Raw genomic sequence first — 21,215 nt, forward strand, 5'->3', positions numbered from 1 at the left:
AATTTAAACTATGATATCTAAGAAGGTCAGGAAGATCAAATGAAGAAGACAATGAGAAACATATAAACTTTGTTTTGTCAGATTTCAATGCCAGCCTATTTACTCCAAACCACAAGCTTAAGTCATTCAAATCGCTCTGCATCATAGAATGTAATTGTTCAGCGTCCTTAGCAACATACGCCAACGCTGTATCATCAGCGAATGAAGTGTTAGAGCCGTGAAATTAATGAGAAAAAAGATCATAAATATAAATTAAAAATAAAACTGGACCCAAGACAGAGCTCTGTGGGACACCACAGCATAGCAGAGGCAACGTTTCGCTTCGCACACCCTTCAGTGAACGCACTGCCTCCTGTTACTCAGATATGACCCAAACCACTGAATAAGAAGATTTCCTCTGATGCCGGCCTTGTTCAACTTATCCAAAAAAAATGAATGATCAGCAGTGTCGAAAGCCTTTCTTATATCAAGAAAAAGCCCGGACACCTTCAATCCTTCATAGTTATTCAGTCCTGAATAGATTTGAGACATGAAGTGGTCTAGTGCCATTTCAGTACTCAACTGACATGAATTAATGAGTTTATTCTTGTGCAAAAATTTTAGAAGACGCTTTTTTATTAATTTTTCAAACAGTCAAGAAAATATTGAAAGGAGAGAGACTGGTCCATAATTCCCCACCTCACTCTCATCTCCTCCTTTGAAAATATGAACCACATTGGCAAATTTCAACAGAGAGGGAAACTCACCATTGAAAATACTAGTATTGAATATATCTACCAGAGCCAGAACAATAGGCATTGCAATTTCTTTAATCAGGCGTGACGATATTCCATCCATACAAGGAGACTTGTCATTTTCTAAAGAATTTATCAAGGAATAGACTTCATGGTAATAAATGGGTTCAAAGAAGCTGAAGAGCGGGCAGTACCACTTTTAAAATGTCTAGTATAGGACTGTTTTGACTCATTATTGGGCATACTACTAGAATTTATAGCTTCTTTCGGAACATTGACAAAATATTCATTAAATATATTAACTATGGATTCTTTATCTTTAATAACAGTTGCATCCTTCCTAATACGCTCAATAGTTTTCCTAACTGAGGCCAGTCCAGATACTTCATTTATTATCTTTCATTGGCCCCTGGATGACAGCTGATCAATCTCTTCAGAATACTTTTGTTTGGCCACCTTTACCCAAGTCTTTATTACTATAAACAGTGAAATTATGTTTTATCTGCATGTTATGTGGATTTTTACGAAACTTTTTATACAATTTATCACGGTTGTGAATCGCAACACAAAGACCATCAATTATCCAGGGCTTAATTTTTTTAAATGTTTGATTTCGAACTCTGTAATGAATAATTGATTTGAATCTATGAATGGAGGTACAAAGAATATCTAAAAATATTTTAAATTTAAAATCTACATTACTACTCAAGACAACTTCGTTCCAATCATGTTCATATAATACATTTCTAAGCAGTTCATAGTTAATAACTTGTTTTGAGCCTTTTATAATACAATTCCTATTTGATACTTTGGATACTACGTCAAACTGTGACGTAGCTCTATGGTCAGTAAAGCGAGTCTCAATGACACCACTTCTTACCATATACGTTTACTAGCAGACCTTAGAAACAAATGATCAATGCAATATCCACTTTCATTATTTGAAACTCTCGTTACAGAGTTAATCAAATATTAAAATCCATTTGAAGAAATTATTTCAAGATATTTATCAATTTTAGTACTATTATTATCTAATATTCAAATCACCAACTACCACCACATCACCCGCTGGAAGACGATTAGGAACATTATCAAGACTATTGGAAAATAAATCAACATCATACCCATGCCACCTAAACAAGCTAAGAATTGACAAAGTATAAGTTCTCAATTCAACCTGCAACAAAATAGCACCCGCTTCCACTATTTCGCAGTTCAATCTGATTATATAATCATCATTTTTAACAAAAACTAAAATTCAAGATGCTCTTAGAAACTATCACATACAATATGGTTACTATAACCTTGAATTGAGTACAGGTACGCGTCATCTGGAGACTGTAGCCAGATCTCAGACAAAACAATAACATCAGGCATGTATTTTCCGCAGCTCAAGTACGAGAGGAAAGCATCAAAATTGCAATTTACGCTTCTAATATTTTGATGGAGGATTATAAAATCATTGACATCTGTCAAGAAACAATTGTTCACCTCATTGACATCACTGTAAAATCTGAAATGATCATCCATTTCCAATACAAAGATTCATACACTTTAAACGCCAATTTTGATGATAGAATAATAATTTTAATAAACTTCTCCATGGTATACTCATTCTCACACACACACAAATACCCATCCACTCATCCAAGAATCAATGATAGTTATAATCATCACAAAAGAAAATATAAAGAATAAAAACTCTAAAGAATCAAAAAGAAAAACAATCTGAAGAGAGGGAAAATGAGAGAGAAAAAAAAGACTACCAAAATTTGAATAAATTTATGATATACAGAGTTGGTGAAAATTATAAAAACAACTTGATATTTGTTTTAAATGGTTGCTTGGTGGCGGCCGTGTGAAGCAAGCTCAGGGTGGCCGGGCTGGCAACCCATTGGTGGCCTAATGTAATAAGAGCCTAAAATTATCTCCATTGTATAACGTTCATGAGTTTGAAAACTTGCAAGTAGAGAACATTCTCAAGGACACCAAACAAAAATAGTCTTAGATGGAATTTGAAAGAACTTTGAACAGAACTTCAAGTGGTTTTTATTTTAGGTTTTCGGTCCAATTGTACTTTCTCACTAGCAGTAATAATTATACAATTACTAAAACAATTCATTAAAAGCTTTCGCAACCTTCTGAAATTTCGCATAATTTATCTATTCCATACAACCGTGCTTTATCTCGCGCATGAATAATCACACAATTAGCACATTTGTTTTGATGATTCCGACTATGTCTAGTTACAAACACATCGAATTTTGGACGTACGATTTTTTACTGTCCTTAAAAATTCTATTAGATTATATTATCTAGACAAATAGATTGTCTGTTCATGTGTTTACCAAGTTCCGTTTAATCTGGTAGATTTCATATGGACGGCAAAAAATCGACCGTCCAAAATCGATGTGTGTGTAACTGGCTTCCATGTCGGCTTCTGTATTTCAATATTCTTAAACGTTAGGTTGCAATCTATAAACGTCTTCAGTTAATTATAAACCAGGCATTTTTCCTGTTCTTTTTAATTTTAATTTAAATTTTCATAATGTTGGCAAATTTATAAAATGTAATAATTTATATTATAATAATCTCTCTACAACTGATCGTAATAGCTATTACATACCAGGTGGGGGCGGCAAGGGCGGAGGCGGCATTGACATAGTTGGAGGCGGTGGTGGTGGCACAACGGGTGGCGGGGGCGGTGGTGGGGGAGGGGGCAGTGGCAGGGGTGGAGGTGGCATGCCCACAGGAGGCGGAGGAGGCGGTAGAGGCAGCTGGGGCGGTGGAGCATCTGCAAACAGCTGGTGCGGTCTGAAAATTTATAAAATAAACATTCTTTAAACATACTAATAAACACAAGTCAAATACATAAGCTTATGCATGTTTTCTTTATTGATTTAATTTTTGTAATAAGATGGATTACGAAATGAATTTGTTAATTTACATAATTCATCATCACTTATAAATACATATCTAATTTCCACTTTCAAGAAAGCTCATTAACTATAATGATTATTAATAATCTTGAATTTCTTGATCCAACAAGAACTGCTATGTTATATCAAGTTTTTACACTAAAATAACGAATCGCAAACTAAAGTAATTGTCAAAAATAAGAAGTAATGAGTGAGTGAATATTTTATGAAGGGGCTCGCTGTGGTTAGTTCTTTGCTCTAAACATTTACTACAATTTTCAACTAAATTGCTGATATAATCAGAAATGCAAGGCCACCACCATATTGATTCTCGGGCCCGCATCCTGCAATTGGTAACACCCACCATCATGCAGTTTGTTCTATAACTCAACTCTTAGGGATCTGGGAATTACCAGTCTACTCCCTTTTAAGAGATATTCGTTTGTAACATTGAGTTCAGATCTATATTTGAAAAAAATGAATGTTTGCTCCAAATACCAGTGGCAATGCATTATTTTATCATTTGACACTCAGAATCCTGTAGTAGTTCATTCTTTATTCGTTCAACTCTTTATCTGTGCAAGGAAATGCCTCAATTAAACTATTACAAAAATTTCTTGATCCAAAATATCTGTATTTTCCACAGGTTTTCAACTGGATTTCTTGATAATGCATCTGAAACATAAAAATGTTTTCCTTGAGTATACTTGATTTCTAAGTTAAAACACAGAAGTCTCATTAGAAACCTTTGTAGTCTTTCAGACAGATCTGAAATTGCTTTTCTTCCAAGTAACTCTACTAATGATTTATGATCTGTTAGAAGTTCAAATCGCTTTCCCAAAACATTAGATGAAAATTCTCTCACATGTCCAAGTTAATGCTAGGGCTTCTTCTTCAATCTGGGCATATCTTATTTCAGTCTCAATCAAACTTCTCGAAGCGTACATAACCGGTAGCCATTTAGTATCATGAAGTTGTTTTACAAATCCTCCAAATCCCTGCATTGAGGCATCTGCTGAAACTCTAGTGGGTATGTTATTTTGATATTGGGCTAAAACAGGTGAAGAAGTCACTTTTTCTTTTAACTCGTTCCATGCTTTTTGTTGTGCTGTTCCCCAGGTCCAAACTGTATCTTTCTTCAAAAGCAATCTTAGAGGGGCTGTAAGGTCCACCAGCCCTGGCAAAAATTTCATTAAATAATTTACCATTCCCAGCATTTGTCGCACTTGAGACACAGTAGTAATTTCTTTATAGCATCTGTTTTATCTTTGTCTGGTCGAATAGTCCCATTTGCTATTTCATGGCCAAGAAACTTGACACTAGTAGTTCTTACCATGCTCCTTCAACCTCACCAACAATGCTTTCAATCTCTTGCCATGCTCCTCTATTGTCTTCCCTACAACCAAAATATCGTCCGCCTGGTTTATCACTCCCTCTACTTCTTCTAGAATCTGAGCAATCCTTCTCTGGTACACTTCTGGTCCCGAACTAATTCCAAAAGGGAAGCGTTTGAAAACAACGACCAAAAAAGGGTAATAAAACAAGTTACATTATAGCTCTCTTCATTCAATGGAATCTGCCAGAAACCATTTGATGCATCCAATAGAGACATGTAGGCCTACTTGCTCCCTTCCACCTTTGACAATGTTTCAAACTGAAGGCAGTTATAACCTTTCTCTCTGAACGTATTTATTTAATTCTGTATAATCCACACAAATTCTCACCCTTGCTACATTTTTTTCTGGGTACCACGACTATAGGTGCACATCATTCAGTTGATTCTGTTTTAGGTTCAATCACACCTTCCTCATACATTCTCTATAACTCTTCTTTCACTTTACTCATCAAGGACAATGAAATTCGCCTGGGAGCTGTGACTGCATATGGTGTAGAATCCTTCACTAATTTTATTTTATATTTAAATTGCTGTGGAAATCTTCCTAATTTATCCGAAGATGCTTCTGCAAAGTTGTTAACAATATCATTTTGCTCTATGATCTCAAGAGAAAATCGGTGTTTTCAGAAGTAAAGACCTTTAGAAGAAAAAGTACAATAGAATAATATACTACGATAATAGAAATGGAGTTGGGACATTGCCTGAATTAGCACAGGGGGAGAAAGTTTGGATTCCTGATATGAAAAGGTATAGAGCGGTGGAAGAAAAATTACCTGATAAATCTTACAACATCTGATCGAACGATGGAGTGACATTTGAACCGAAGACATTTAGTTCCTACGGAAAGGATGTGGTGACAGCTCTCAGCTGTCACTTAATTTAGTTTGACACATGTTAAATACGTTTCTGTATCCAAGACAAAATAATAAAGTTCAGTTTTGTGTTTATGGCTCTCAAGTATTGAAGCATTTCTTCAGAAACCGTTTAAGAAACTCACATGAAATTTAATGAAAATTTAAAGGTATATTAGCTGATGAACGATTATTTTAATAAGTGTCTTACGACCGGGCATATGTATATTCAAATCATTTTGACTTCTAACAGTGTTTGATGAGAATAATTTTATTGTAGACATTGGTTCTTAGATATGATAGTGATATGGCTAGTAATGATAGTAATATGTGGAAATGGCTCGTCGATATGAGTTTATTGGCACTTGATATCGTCAAGAGTTATTACAACAGTCAATTTGTTTTTCAATAGTCAGACATGACTGAAATATAAATGGTTCAATCACCAGGAAAAGATCGGCTAGTGGAGAATATGTCTCAGGTTGACTGCCCTTGACTAATGTAAACAGATCGCAAAATAAACAAAGCGCATGGACAGTACTAAGTTCCCCCCATACCTGCAATTTCAAGCATTTCCTCATTACTAAATAATCTAAATCATAGAATGATAGATTGGTCATAGTGGAAATTTCCCAGAAACTAATTAATGTCACAAAAACCACAGACATACAATGAATACAATATTAAAATGAATAATAAGATAATATCATAAATTGTCATAATATTCGCATTTTCATAAAAATCTTTTACTTCACAGTGAGGAATAATAATCATAAAAATTAATAACAACACTAAAAATTATGTTAGAAAATCAGTAGCCTAGAGAACAAAACTAATGATCAATACTGTTATCAGATATGTGAAAAAGTTCCATGATGAAATAAAAACACGATACACTAAGATGGTTTTAATCCCACAGAACTCAAGTTTCAATGCAATGGAGCTTTGGACCAAATTTCATATTAATAAAACTATCCAAGAAAAAAGAAACAACATGTTTTCATTTCAAAACTATCATTATGATATGTGAAAAACTGTGAAATTTCGATATGGCACTACCGACAAAAGCTAAACTTATTCGCCGGCAGTCAGTACAAAAACCAATAAAATAAAAGTAGAAAATTGAACCTGAACAGCCTTCATCTTTCTATCTTCTTTCAAATATTCGAAAAAAGGCCTCAACATTTTCAGGCTAGCAGCTGCCTTGAGTAACCTAGAAAAGTAAAGAATGGATGATAACTTGCCTTATTGCACACATCATCCATTCGTTTGAAGTAAACCATTTGAGTTTGGAAAATGCTTAATTTTTCTTCCATCACTCGAATAGTGAAAACATAACTTGTCAAGTGAAAATATAATTCGCCGAAACACACTAGGGTCACGTCCTTCCCAAACGACATTTCAAACATTTTGATCACGTATGGAGTAATAACCATAATTAATCTGGTATGGATGTTCGGAGAATGAGATAGATTATAATGACATATTTTTAAAAATCTTCCATTGATATTGAAACACGGAAACTAAATTTCATGAAATCGGAATGTAATGTGTGGTTTTATGAACGCATAAACATTAATTAAAAATGTTTACCGTACAAGTGTAATGATTGTTGATGAAAATACCAGGTCGAGTGCTAAATCAGGATAATAAATTAGTGCTATTTTCCGCTGGAGGATGAGCCGATAGTTAAGCTGTTTTATAGTTTGCTTTAGTATTGTTCCAAAATAGAATTGCTGCCCAAAAGTCACAAGTGAAGCATTATGAGTGTGGGCACCTAGAGAAACCAAACTGCTGAGCATCAGATTGGCATAAATAAAAATATAATATAGAGATAGGAGAGAAAAAATAAAATTTCTCATGATTAAAAAAAAGTAAAAAGCAATATAAAAAATTTTTAAATTCTCAAATTTATGAAGTGTAATTATTATCCACAAGGAGTATAACCGTGGTATTTGGACTATTCATGATTCACTGCAGTCATCGTACAAAATGGAACAATCTCAGTTTCCTGTGCGCCAGGCAACATGGATAGGAAAAGCTTGTGTTCCATTTCTCACCAATTCAATTGAGTTGCTCACGGTACAAGTTGTCAATGTGAAGATTCTTAAGATTGTCAATGCTTAATAATCCGAACACTGTGGAGTGAAAAATCCACAGTGTAAAATAAACGTGAAATTGCAAGCGTATTGTACAGTTAAAGATTGGGTAAAGTTGCCAGTGTGCGGATGAATGATTTTTAAAATTGAGCAGCCAGGAGTCTTGTCATGGTGTACCATCGATAGCTACAAGCTAAAGCATGTAATAGAACCAGCTGAGGTGGATTTGTGTGGTTACCTATCAGCTTGTGATAGAGGATTCTGAGCAGCTAGCAACCTCTCGGCCGCTGAGCCATGCCTGCCACCTTTGGCATCCTTCTTGTAGGCGTAGGACACTGACACAGCCCTGTTGCACAGATATTGGCCATTCATGGCTTCGATGGCTGCGTCGGAAGCGTCGAAACTGGCATAATTGATGAACGAGAAACCTTTTGAGTTGCCTGTCTCAGGATCACGGATTATCTGCAAACAGATCACACATACTGTAATTCGAAATAATTATTTGTTTTATATGAATGCTTCAAATAAGCTATCAATTCAATTTTCCATTGTTTGTAAATAATAAAAATGTATATTATACTTTGTTATCTTTCTCAAAAATGTAAAAATACATTTCCCTCTTATCTATCGTAGTCTTAGTTCAAATGCAACTTCGCCTGTTTATGTACAACATTACGGAATGTTGTATTTTCTAGTTTAAATATAATTTTATGTCGTACAACAAATTTCATGTTAAAACGTGAACTATTAGTTTGTGGTATTGAGGTGCAGTTGTTGAGTAGTCATATGTTATCTGTCAAATAGGTTTCAATTGGATGGCTTGAATGGTTTGTCGTCTGAGTACAAAAGATCCCACAGAGTTCTGAACTGGGACCCTTTTCACCTTTCATTTTCATAAATGATTTTAACTTTGATGTCACTAATCTCTCTGTTTATATGCTGACGATACAACTCCTCTGTAGAATCTAGTTTGTCACTCTCACTTGAGCAAACCAAATCCATTGAAACCCAGAGTTAATATACGAGTGGGTGACTAAATTTCAGAGACTTTCAGGCATCTATAGCAGGTTACATACACATCGATTTTTAGACGTTCGATTTTTTGCCGTCCTTATGAATTCTACCAGATTAAACGGAGCTTGACAAACATAATCTGTTTGACATCATCTGTTGATAAATCATACAAAAATAAATGTGTACGTAACTGGCTTATTTGGATAGTAAATTGTCCTAAAAAACACATGCTAATAATAATTATCTGTGAAAAATGCTGTGCAGGGTTATTTAAAGAAAATTGAAATATAGTGTGAATAATTCTACAATTTATTTTTCACATATCAAATTGTCATGATACAACTGTTCTATAGAACAATTAAAATTCAAACTCGTTTTTCAGAAAGTCGAATAATTTAACTAGTTCATTTCTCCGTCGTATAAAATGGCTAGTTACCTTTGGTGTTTGTAGAATAACACCGAATGCCGAAAACGTATCGTAGAGAAGTTTCTCATCCACTTCTGGGTCGAGGTTGCCAATAAATATATTAGCTCCAACGTCCAAATTCTTTTGATGTGCTGAAGCCTGCAATCAGAAATCAGTAGAATAGATGAGTTACCCAATACTGATGAATGAGAATTATAAAATTATTCAAGTAGAAATTAAAATTAATTAATGCATTGCAAAGCAGGTGCAGAGGATATTTGAGAGAATTTAAATTTTGAATTCTATTAATCAAGATTATTTGCTCAAGCGAATCTTCAGAGCACACATCAATAAGCGAACATTTGTTCCAATATTTGAAATAGCATGAAATTGTGACCAGTAGAGCAAACCAATCACTCGAATTACGCAATGATTATTATACAAGGTCAAGTCAATTGTATTATCTACAAATTATTCATAACATTCTAGTATTTCGACACTGCTTCCGTTTTACGTTTTGTATAATTGTGTCAGTCACAATATGTCATATATGAGTTATGTTTTCTCTAATAGCATAGTATAGGTAGAGCTGAGCTAGCATTATACATTGTCTATATTATTCTAGGCGGGAGCGTCTGAGTTTCTCTGCCATGCTGTAGACATGTTTAGGAATAGAATATATTTTTGAGAACAAATTTTTAATTTCAATTATTAACTTATTTTATAAACTTATTTTATATACCTGCATAAGTCATTACATTAAATTTCAAAAATGCAAGGTCAAAATTTGCCAACAAAATTCAAGAGCTGAAAATGTTCAGGACTACCGTCTGTTTTCTCTTTACAAGAGTGTTGTCAAATTAATGAGTAATGAATAATAAACCATCGAAGAATGGAATCAATGTCATCTTGATAAAAATGATTAAAAAATTTGCCAAATGTTAACTTCCGTTCTCGCAGTCAGAATTATCTAATTGAAAAGATTACATAATATAAGTTACATGCTATCAGTTGAGCCTTTGGAAGTGTGTATGCTACGAGCTGCAAGATTAACTCACCTTGTTAACCCTTATTGGTTTTCCATAGAGCTTGATCATGTTCATTATCTTGATGGCATAGTCAGCATCATCCTCACCAAGGAATTCCACGAAACCATACCCTTGGTGCATTTGTGTTACTCTATCTTTCGGCATGTGAACATTAACTACAAAGAAAAACAAACGCTTTGAAATCTCAACTGCAGGTGAATTTATGCAGTCAGCATATAAAAATATTTTGTCTAAAAACAAGTTGGTTGGAAAAAGAACTGAAAAAAATGAATAAGTTTTAAATCTGAATTGGAGCGAGAAACATGTTTTCAAGTATTTATAACAATTAAATGCAACAAAATCATATATGGAAAGATCAAAATGTTATTTGATGTTGAAAATAGCTAAAACTCCTTCCAGAAAACTCAGAACTAAATACTAACAGAACAGTAAATTCAACTAGACTACAAAATTAATGTAGCCAGTATCCAGTTCAATGATATCTATATTTGTTGTAGCTACTGTACTTTATGTGTTCTATCTTGTGGTAACCAATATAACTAATCCGTGGAGACTACTACCTAGGGGAAGTTTTGTAAGAAAAATATAATTTACAACCTGTCTGTATCTGTAAATCCTAAGTTACTCACACAGCTGCCATTTTGTTTTTTCAATTATCATTTTTTCTAAATAATATCTGAAAATACAGGAGTGAAACTCCGCACAAACATTTATGACAACTAGACAGAACTACGAAAAAATTATGATAATTTTTCAAATTTCATAAATGGCGGCCGTTTTCAATGTTATTTCTCAAATAACCAAAAATCCATTGATTTTACAAAAAAATATAAGAATAAATTTTTTTAGTCAATTTAATTACAAATCGATTGTAACCATTATTCTACAAGACATGATACCAACTTGTTACTTCCCCAACATCGTCTTGCCTTGTCTGAAGGGGATATAAATGTCACTGGTATTAAAATTTATAATAAATTATCAGATAGTTTAAAGTCGATTGATAATGATACTTTGTTAAAAAAAAACTTAAAACGTCTTCCTGAGTGCAAACACTCGAGATGATATTTTACAGCACAATTAGAAACAAAAAGGCGGCTGATTGAGTAACTAAGGACTTTGATCAGTTTGAAAATGATATTTTTCTTACTCAGGAGCAATGCCCTACAATATTGGTAGGGAGTTCGGAAACATCCTATATATATATTAGCAATATCTCTATCGATACCTATTAGACCTGTGCAAAGTAAAAATAATGCGGGGAAACAACTGCTTTGTGAATGACATACATTTGTGAAATGAATAGCTTTGCAATATTGATGATGGATATCTGATGAAGTTAAGCTCTATCTTGATGCCGTTATCTCGCCACTTCTAAACCTTTTCCAAATTCAAAATTGCTGCTTTACTAATCTTGAAATTACTTGTATTTCGTACGAAGAAAACTTGAATTTCTCTGTAAAAACTGGTAAGTCACATTTCTGTTTAGGAAACACAAAAACTTAGTTACCACTGACATTATTACAATTTTAACAATTTAGTTTTGACAGGGCTTTTCTCAGCGTTTTTTGAAATTTAATTTGTGCGCTTTGTAGAGCTTACGCTCAAGAGACTAGTTCGCATCACTTAATGATAGCCGTAGATCCGACTATGTTCAAATAATAAAACATTCCATACATGCTTTCATAATCATTTCCCTTAGCTTTACATCCCACCTTAGCTTGAGATTGATTTATCATTCAAGTGTTCCAAGAGACAGTAGGTCTCACGAAGGAATCATCCACAAGTGAAAAACTACTCTAATTTCATTTAAAAACTAAGACATTTTTCAAAGATCTTACCAACAGGTCCAGCCTGTACGAACAACTCCCACATAAGCATTTCTGACACTTTGTCGTCAAGACCACCCACATATATGGTGGCATCTGAAAAATGCACACATTTTAAAACAATAAAAAGCAATATTTTTAAGGCTGTATAACAGGCTAAAAAAACGTTATACTGGTGATATTTTCCAATGTGTTTCTATTTGGACTATCAAGTTATCAAAATAAAAAGTTTTATTCAGAAATTTGTTCTCTGATTTTTACTTTTTGAGACGAATGAGCGACTTAAAGTAGAAGAGTAGAGAAGAGTTGGAGAGAGAAAGTAAAGAGAGTTAATTAATTTGGAAAGTCGAGAATCTAATGAAATATATCGGAAAACAACCAGACACTGCAGAAAAAGATCAGATAATCTGTAGTTACAAAGGGAGAGAAGGAGAAGAGAATATCAGATAAATTTTGAAAATGAATGAAAATTTATGTCAGTAAAGGACAGTAAAGAAGGAAAATTCAAGTAACCGAAAAGTGTGGAGGAGAAAAGGTAACTGGGGAATGGAGGAAAAGAGGCAGAATATTCTAGAGCCTTCTGGAAAATATCAGTAGTAACAGAATCATATAAATATTTGAAACAGATCATTCGGTAAGAGATAAATTTATGTAAAGTTCAATGATATATTCTTCATGACATTGTTGATGAAACGAAGGTTTTTTACTGTAAATATCAATTTTTAAAAAGTAAATATTTTCAGATAAACTTCATTTCATCATCAATATAATGAAGAATGTACCCTCAAAATTTCATTAATTTATTTCTTATCGAATGATCAAATCAATCAAATAAAAATTTTTTATTCACAAATCAAACAGTTGAGGGTCCTGCCAGACCCAAAGGTTTTTCGGCGGGTGCCCAGTTACAGGGAAAAAATGAGTTACAAAAGATAAATAAACTTAGACAAAATAAATATTACACTTCAAAGATTTTAAGTAAAAAATGAAAGAAAACTAATACAAAATGCAAAAATAAAATAAGAAATATACATCAGATTTTGATACAGGATTAATAAAAAAAGGGAAAATGAAAATTTATTAGAAAGGAATGAAATAATAAGGAAAAGGGAAAAATTGTTTTACACAAGATATAGTACATTTTTATCGTTGAGGCAGGCGGCAGTGACAATAAAAGGAAAATTTTAAAACTTCAGCCAGCAAAAATTGAAAAATTCTAATAATGTAAGTATATGCTGTCATTTTTTGTAACTTCACGTTTCTTAAATTATCTGTACGTTTGTAATATTATTAGTTTTATAAATTGATTATGCTGTTATTATTGAGATACAACATTACATCCTTCTTAGAGTAATCACGAATATTTGGAGGTAGTCTAAATAAGTAGGGAATTACATAATGTAGTGATCTTCTACCATAAATATTATTGAATCTGGGTACTACATATATTATCTGTTTCAATATTAGAGCTTTAAGGCGCTCACGCTCATAATAATAATAATAATTCGTTATTTTTTAAAAATTGAAAAATTAAAATTTATTAGAAAGGAATGAAATAATAAGGAAAAGGGAAGAATGTATGAATTCTTTTTTATAAAAATGGAGCTAATTTTAGCCAGTTATTAGAAATAGAATAACTTCCTCAAAAATTGATAATTTGTGGATTTTTTCTAATCAACCAACATTAATGTGAGGGATGTATCCTCTAAATTTCGTGAATGTAGATCTCTAAACGAATTTGAAACGATCTGCTTCAAATATTTAAACTTTGGGCGCTCATATCTCAAAAAGTGAAAGTCATACAAAAATCCCTGAGAATTTTGATAATATCCAAATCGAAAAAAATGAAAAATATCACCAGTAACAACTTTTTTCAGCCTATTTCACAGCCTCACTCACTATAAAATGATTGTGGTTGACTGAAAATTGCTGGAATCGATTTAATCACTAACAGATAGGATGACAAAAATATTAAAACATACATAGCTTATTTAGTGTCTAAAGCTCTCTGATTATCTATAGGCTACATTGGTCTCCAGACAGACAAGGTCATACAATAAAATGGAATATATTCAAGCAATCACTATAAGCATAGAGAAAAGATAGCATATAGCTTTTTCTAATTTTTTTCTATGCTACAAGAGAAAAAAATCTGGTGTGGTACACTCACACAACTTTCCTTGCTCATTGAACTGTAAGCCTCATTCTCAAACGAGAATAATTTAGGGGAATAACACCATGACAATTATTGGCGGCAACATATTATTTGCAACTACGATCAGACTACTGTATATGTGTATATATAATTATTGTTTTCAGAGTACTTTTTCCTTCGTATAAATTGTGAAATTCGATGATTTTTTTAAAAGTCGTCAAAACAGCTGTTCTACAGATGAAATATCTTGACTATGACTGTGTACTTTTTATAAACTGCTCTACCTACCTACCTACCTCATGCACGAGATGGAGGTTACAAAGTCCATTTCTCAAGGATAGGGTGGACCCCCCATTAGTTTCTCAGGAAAAAGACTCATGCCAGTTGATAGATCTGATAAATAACTATACAGGGTATGAATTTGAAAAAAATCGTTAGAGCCGTTTTTGAGAAAATCGTGAAAAACATGGTTTTTAGTCATTATCCGCCATTTTTCTCAAGAATATTACAGAGCTCCTGAAATTTTCCCAGAAATGAGACTCATGCCAGTTGATAGGGCTTATAAATAGCTATCCATGGTATAAATTTGAAGAAAATCGTTAGAGCCGTTTTCGAGAAAACCGTGAAAAACATGGTTTTTTCGTCATTATCCGCCATTTTTCTCAAGAATATTACAGAGCTCCTGAAACTTTCCCAGAAATGAGACTCATGCCAGTTGATAGGGCTTATAAATAGCTATCCATGGTATGAATTTGAAGAAAATCGTTAGAGCCGTTTTCGAGAAAAACATGTTTTTTTAGTCATTATCCGCCATTTTTCTCAAGAATATTACGGAGCTCCTGAAATTTTCCCTGAAATGAGACTTATGCCAGTTGATAGGGCTTATAAATAGCTATCCATGATATAAATTTGAAGAAAATCGTTAGAGCCATTTTCGAGAAAAACGTGAAAAACATGGTTTTTTAGTAATTATCCGCCATTTTTTCCGCCATCTTGAATTGAATTATATTGAATTTCTTATTGTCGGGTCCTCATGGTATAAGGACCTTAAGTTTAAAATTTCAAGTCGATCGGTTAATTAGGAATGGAGTTATCGTGTTCACAGACATACACACACACACATACACACACACAGACCAATACCCAAAAATCATGTTTTTGGACTCAGGGGGCCTTGAAACGTATAGAAAACTTGAAATTAGGGTACCTTAATTTTTTTGGGAAAGCAATACTTTCCTTATCTATGGTAATAGGGCAAGGAAAGTAATAAGTGGAATAGCACCGCGGCTATTAGGTACTAAAACACATAACCTATGAATTAATAAGATTCAATGAATCATTGGATTTATATGTTGTATGAACATTATGGCGGCAGATGAATTAGAAGTGTTGGCTACTATATTGCCTTTCCAATTTTTTAAAATGTATGAATTCAGGGCTACTTTCTTGTGTTTATAAAATAGAATTATAGTAACATTTAAAATTAATAAAATAATAAAACAAGAATACAAATTGTATTCCAAATATTATATTGCATGCTTTTCAAATAGTAATACCCAATGAATTGATAGGTTACGTGCTCTAGCCGCGGCGGCTGTGGAGCACCTATGATTCCATTGAATTCGATGATTCATTGGAAATAAATTGTAAATACAACATTAATAGCAAACACTTAATTCATCCAATTCTTCAATTCATATCTAATGAATTTATATGCATATAACCACCGCGGCTACAGCACGGTCATTAGATTCGATGGTGTAAGTGCACGTCCAGTGCCAACATACCTTTTATAAAATTTTTGGTTGGGATCGATTTAGTATGTTATTTTGAGCACAAAATCACAAAAATTAAACGGCGCTCACTATTGTTTTTTAAATAAACTAAGTTCAAAGTAGAACAATTTTACATGCATTTAACCTATGAGTAGCAGCCATTTTGATCATTGAAATCATCAAATTATGATAATCCTAATCTGAGTTTTCCTAACCCAAAGCTTTTCCTAACCTAAGCTTTCCTAACATAACGCTTTTCCTAACCTAAAGCTTTTCCTAACCTACAGCTTTTCCTAACCTTAGCTACTTATGGTTGCTACTTATAGGTTAAATGCATGTAAAGTTCTGCTACTTTGAACTTAGTTTATTTTAAAAACAATAGTGAGCGCCGTTTAATTTTTGTGATTTTGTGCTCAAAATAACATAATAAATCGATCCCAACCAAAAATTTGATGACAGGTATGTTGGCACTGGACATGCACTTTAGCCGATTCGGTGATTCATTAAATAGGTATAAATATTGTAAAAGAGCTCTAACTTTCACAAGCTAGGCTGTACTCTAGCCTCCGCGGCTACAGCACATAACCTATAAATTAATTATAGTGTGGTCCACGTTATAATGGCAGTGAATAAAGATAGCGATGCCGATCCTCTGCATTAACTAATTATATCTCTACACTGTCAAAAACATAATTGTCATCCTAGAAAAGGATAGTACCACCGTCTTTGTCGAATGATAGACAAGGATAGCAAAACCAAAGCCTCACTATAGATATTTATGATGATTCATTAGGTATGAATTGTAAAAGCAATAAGTGGCTAACACTTCTAATTAAACTCCCGCCATAATGTTCATACAACATGAGAATCAAATGGTGAATAATTAATTAAAATTAAAAAAAATTTGATCATAACTTGAATCAGTGTGGACTTTACATACAGCAGCTTCAAAGATATAGGCCTATAATGCTGTAAATAATTTCAAAACAAGAACTCCGGGTTCTCAAGTTATGCAGGTGGTAATGAATTAGCTTTCTATGTACCAATGAACTCAATTTTCAAAATCTACATTTTCAAGAGTAAAAGCATTACAAATGCTCTTCTAACACGTTAACTTCTACAGGAGTTTTGAAAATAGCAGACTGAAACTGGGCTCAATGATAGAAGCCTGGTATAATGGCAATCTGTAGGGAGAGTTGATCTATTGAGCTTTCTAATTTTCATAGTTATAGATAAAAAAAATATGGTTTTGAATAGGGAAAACAAAATCTACAAACCTTGATTACGCTCCGCAATCGGACCGGCAGCCATGTTTTGTTTTTATGTTGTTTACTAGCCTTGTTTAATGTTTACTAGCCTAGTCACTTGACACTGTAGAGCGACCCAAAGACGTTAAATAGGTATAGACCCACATTGCCTATGCCTTCCCAATGCTAGCTCTTACTTGAAATTGAAGGCTGCCATTGAGGTGTTTTAGCGCGAGAAATTCAAAATTCATAGGGGAGAAAATGCTGTTTTGGCGCTGCAATACAGTTTAATATTAGGCTGTTTAACTAAGGGAATATAATTTATATGATTTGAAGCGATTTTGAAGTTACCAATAATCATTTCTTTAAGTCCTCATAAATGATAGTCCCGTAGATATAATTTAGTTTTCATAATTCACTTACATAAGTGTATGGTAAGCTAATTAACATTTTGCCTTTACTCAAATGTAAGTTGACTGCTATCTATTTAATTTTTCTGGTTTCCATGACACACAAGCAGCGTATTAAAATGAGGTTATTATAAATAACCTTATTCATCTAATAACATAGTCTTTAAAAGTTTTGTGCTTTGAATTTTTATAAAAATTCAATTTTTTTGATCATTGATAAATAGTGTTCTGTGACATATTTTAGTATTGTATTTTTCATCTATACTTCTTTAACTTTATGAATTTGAATAAAATGAAATTCCAATAAATAAATGAATCAATTAGTAAATTTTTTCTGTAATCATAAATAAATCAAACTGATATTGGTGTAGTAGTAGAATTCATGAGTTTCTGGCAAACTTTAAACTATTATTTCATAAGCTCATGGCATTAAAGCTCTACATTTTTATACAAATACCAAATCATGAGCTGAAACGCTAGTGCTATAATTAAATTTATAGCCAAAATAAATTAATAGGTATTTTACTTTATACATTAGAGTAGTCTACAACATTCAATAAACTATGTATATATGTGGTAGAGTAATCAAAGTGATAATTTGAACAATTTCAAAAAATATGTAATTTTAAAATTATTGCTTTATCATTATTTTAATGATACAATCCTTGTTCAACTAGATTAACTCATTGATAAATGGATAGCTTGACATTATTATACCCAATAAATATACAGGATGAGAGTTGAAGTAACAGTATTTAAGAAATACAAATGCAGTAGGCTAGTATAAATAAACCTGATATCTCATTTTTTTCAAAATGAGATTACTTTATTCGTATTCCTCATATCAAGATTTACAAAATGGCAAATTCAGTTATGTAATATGAGCTCTAGTAGTGGAGTTAAGCATGAATGATGATTGGGCAGACTTCAAATCATGTAAAAGTATTCAAGATATTTCAAGCACAAAACAGGCATCAAGGTCTATTTTATTATATTCCAAGGCTTATTTATTATGTTCCTAATAAATCACATTTCAGATTCTTTGAATAGTCTAAATCAGTTAGCCTAATAGAAATATTACTTCCTCACCCAGACTTTTTTGTACTAATTCTTGTTTACAAAACAAGTAGGCTACCAAAATATTCAGGCCATTTTAGTAACTTAGCATATTCTTTTATTAACAGTACTGCTAGTGGTATACAAAGTATAGAACTAGAATGAAAATCTCAAATAATCAGACATTGAATGTATAAAAATAAATTTTTACCAACTTGTGTTAGTAAACTTACCTAGGCTACCAGGCCTAGGTAAGAACTAACCTGGGCCTTATTACAATCAATTTATTTGAACAAAACCTGCAAAAATTAAATATGAGTGGTTGCAAAATTTCAAACTATCATAAAGTGATTTCAAACTATCAATGAATAACAAGTGAGCAATTAAAATTAGTCTCAAGTATTATTAAACGAATTGCTAAATGTATTTGTTTTGTAGTTACATGTGATACGAAATGTTGACACTTGACAATTCTATTTGATCTCTACAATTTATAGCTGAACAAAACTTTGTCATTGCTGGTAATCTAACCAGCTATGTTTCCATCGTTTCTATGTAACCAGAATTTATGGAAATTTCAAATAATTCAATATTTATCATTGATTAATTCACCATTCACAAACAAATCACCACTTATGGGCTTGTAATAATCTTCCAGGTTGACCCCTCAATGGCCGATTTCCACATGTTCAATTCCAAGTAAGACACTAGCGCTGCATGTGAGTCTATGCGTCTTTGGAGCGACCCAACATGCAGCAACGCGCTTTGTACTCAGCAAGAGCGCATGTGCTTTGTATTTAATCGTAGTACCATGAAAAGCCACTGACAGTGACACTGCTGGCCCAAACTTTTATCGCTAATCGCTAATGTTTTTACCGCTAATCGCTAATGTTTTTACCGCTAATCGCTTTTGTTTATTATTTTTCAATAATTGTGAGTTGTATATCTCTCAGTTTTCTTATGGATTACAAAATAACTAAGAAATTATGTAAGTGTAAAGAATCATATTAACTTGTGGACATACCGTATGCAAAGAATACCGTACTTCACTAATAATATGCTATAAATACTTCACTAACACTACAAATTGATGTTCAATAATATACGAAACGTCAAATCAAATCTTTATTTTGTCCCAAAAACATAATTACAATGACAAAAATGGTTATAAATGAAAAAAGTAAAATACAATATAAAATGAAAAAGAAAAATACCAATTATAGGATTATACATAACTATATTAAAAACGGGAAGTCCCTGCAAGGTTCGAGGAACCTGAGCGCAGAGGCCGAGTGTTCAATGCTTAACAGTACATGCAAATAATAATGGGATATTATTAAGAAATAGGGAAAAGAAAAAGTGAGTGAGGAAGGGAAGAGAAAGAGCAGAGTGAAGGCATAGGGGAAAGTAAAGAATAGTTGAAGATTACATAAAAAACATGAGAAGTCTTTATACTAAGCTATGAGGAAATTACATTGTTCGAGATTATCCATGTATGAATTTCAATTAGCAGTTTTCTATTCAATTTACTAGTGATAAAATGGTTAGGAATAACATTGATGAGCTTTGATACCTGATATAAAAATTATTGTTTTCTACAAATTGATAAAATAGTATCTGTAATTTGAAAGGTAATAGATGAGGGATGGAGGTTATATGGTGAAACACGCAGGTTGAAAAGATTCATATGTTTATTTATGTAGATGATTAACTTTTTTATGTAAAGCTGCCTGACAGTTAAAACATCTAGCTCACTAAACAGGTACTCACTTGGATAGAGTCTGGGTTTTCCCAGCGTTTGGAAGCATGATGCCTCCTTCATTTCTCGTCGCCATTGAATATCGGGCAAGAAGTCAGGCGCCCAGACAGACTTATATGGGAAAACATTGACTTTCATTGCGTTATATCTTTCGACATACTTGATGGATTTCAATATAATTTTTTTTCAACTTTTCGTCATTTCCATTACCATATGATACAATGATTTGTTCATTGAACATTATTTTTTACTCGACCAAACATCTAATTTAGTGAACCTACCTCACTACAGATTTTGATCCATTCTATTAGAAAATGAATCTCATTTTTACAATATTTTCCTATTACCATGTATTTAGAATATGGAAAATAAAACATTTATTATAGATCGCTAATATTACCATATATTTTATTAGATGGCAAATAATAATAAATTAACTGTTATCACAATATTTTGTGAAACTGTCTTCATTCGTTTTGCAACTTAAGTATAGGTACCCAACTATACTCTATACTCC

General features: G+C 32.8%; 1 protein-coding gene across 1 annotated transcript in view; it reads right to left on the minus strand.

Annotated features, from left to right (window-relative positions):
- The window catches only part of LOC111052197 (splicing factor 3B subunit 4), a 28,787-nt gene extending 11,138 nt beyond the window's left edge, over window positions 1-17,649 (minus strand). Inside the window, exons 1-6 of the mRNA XM_039443241.1 lie at window positions 17,504-17,649; window positions 12,309-12,392; window positions 10,477-10,622; window positions 9,449-9,577; window positions 8,237-8,460; window positions 3,361-3,548 (exon numbers count right to left, since the gene is read on the minus strand). Coding sequence (XP_039299175.1) covers window positions 3,361-3,548; window positions 8,237-8,460; window positions 9,449-9,577; window positions 10,477-10,622; window positions 12,309-12,392; window positions 17,504-17,537 — 805 coding nt within the window. The 5' untranslated portion in view covers window positions 17,538-17,649. The remainder of the gene's footprint in view (window positions 1-3,360; window positions 3,549-8,236; window positions 8,461-9,448; window positions 9,578-10,476; window positions 10,623-12,308; window positions 12,393-17,503) is intronic.
- Between the last annotated feature and the right edge of the window lie 3,566 nt (window positions 17,650-21,215).

The sequence above is a fragment of the Nilaparvata lugens genome, chromosome X, assembly GCF_014356525.2.
Source record: "Nilaparvata lugens isolate BPH chromosome X, ASM1435652v1, whole genome shotgun sequence".
Lineage (NCBI taxonomy): Eukaryota > Metazoa > Arthropoda > Insecta > Hemiptera > Delphacidae > Nilaparvata > Nilaparvata lugens.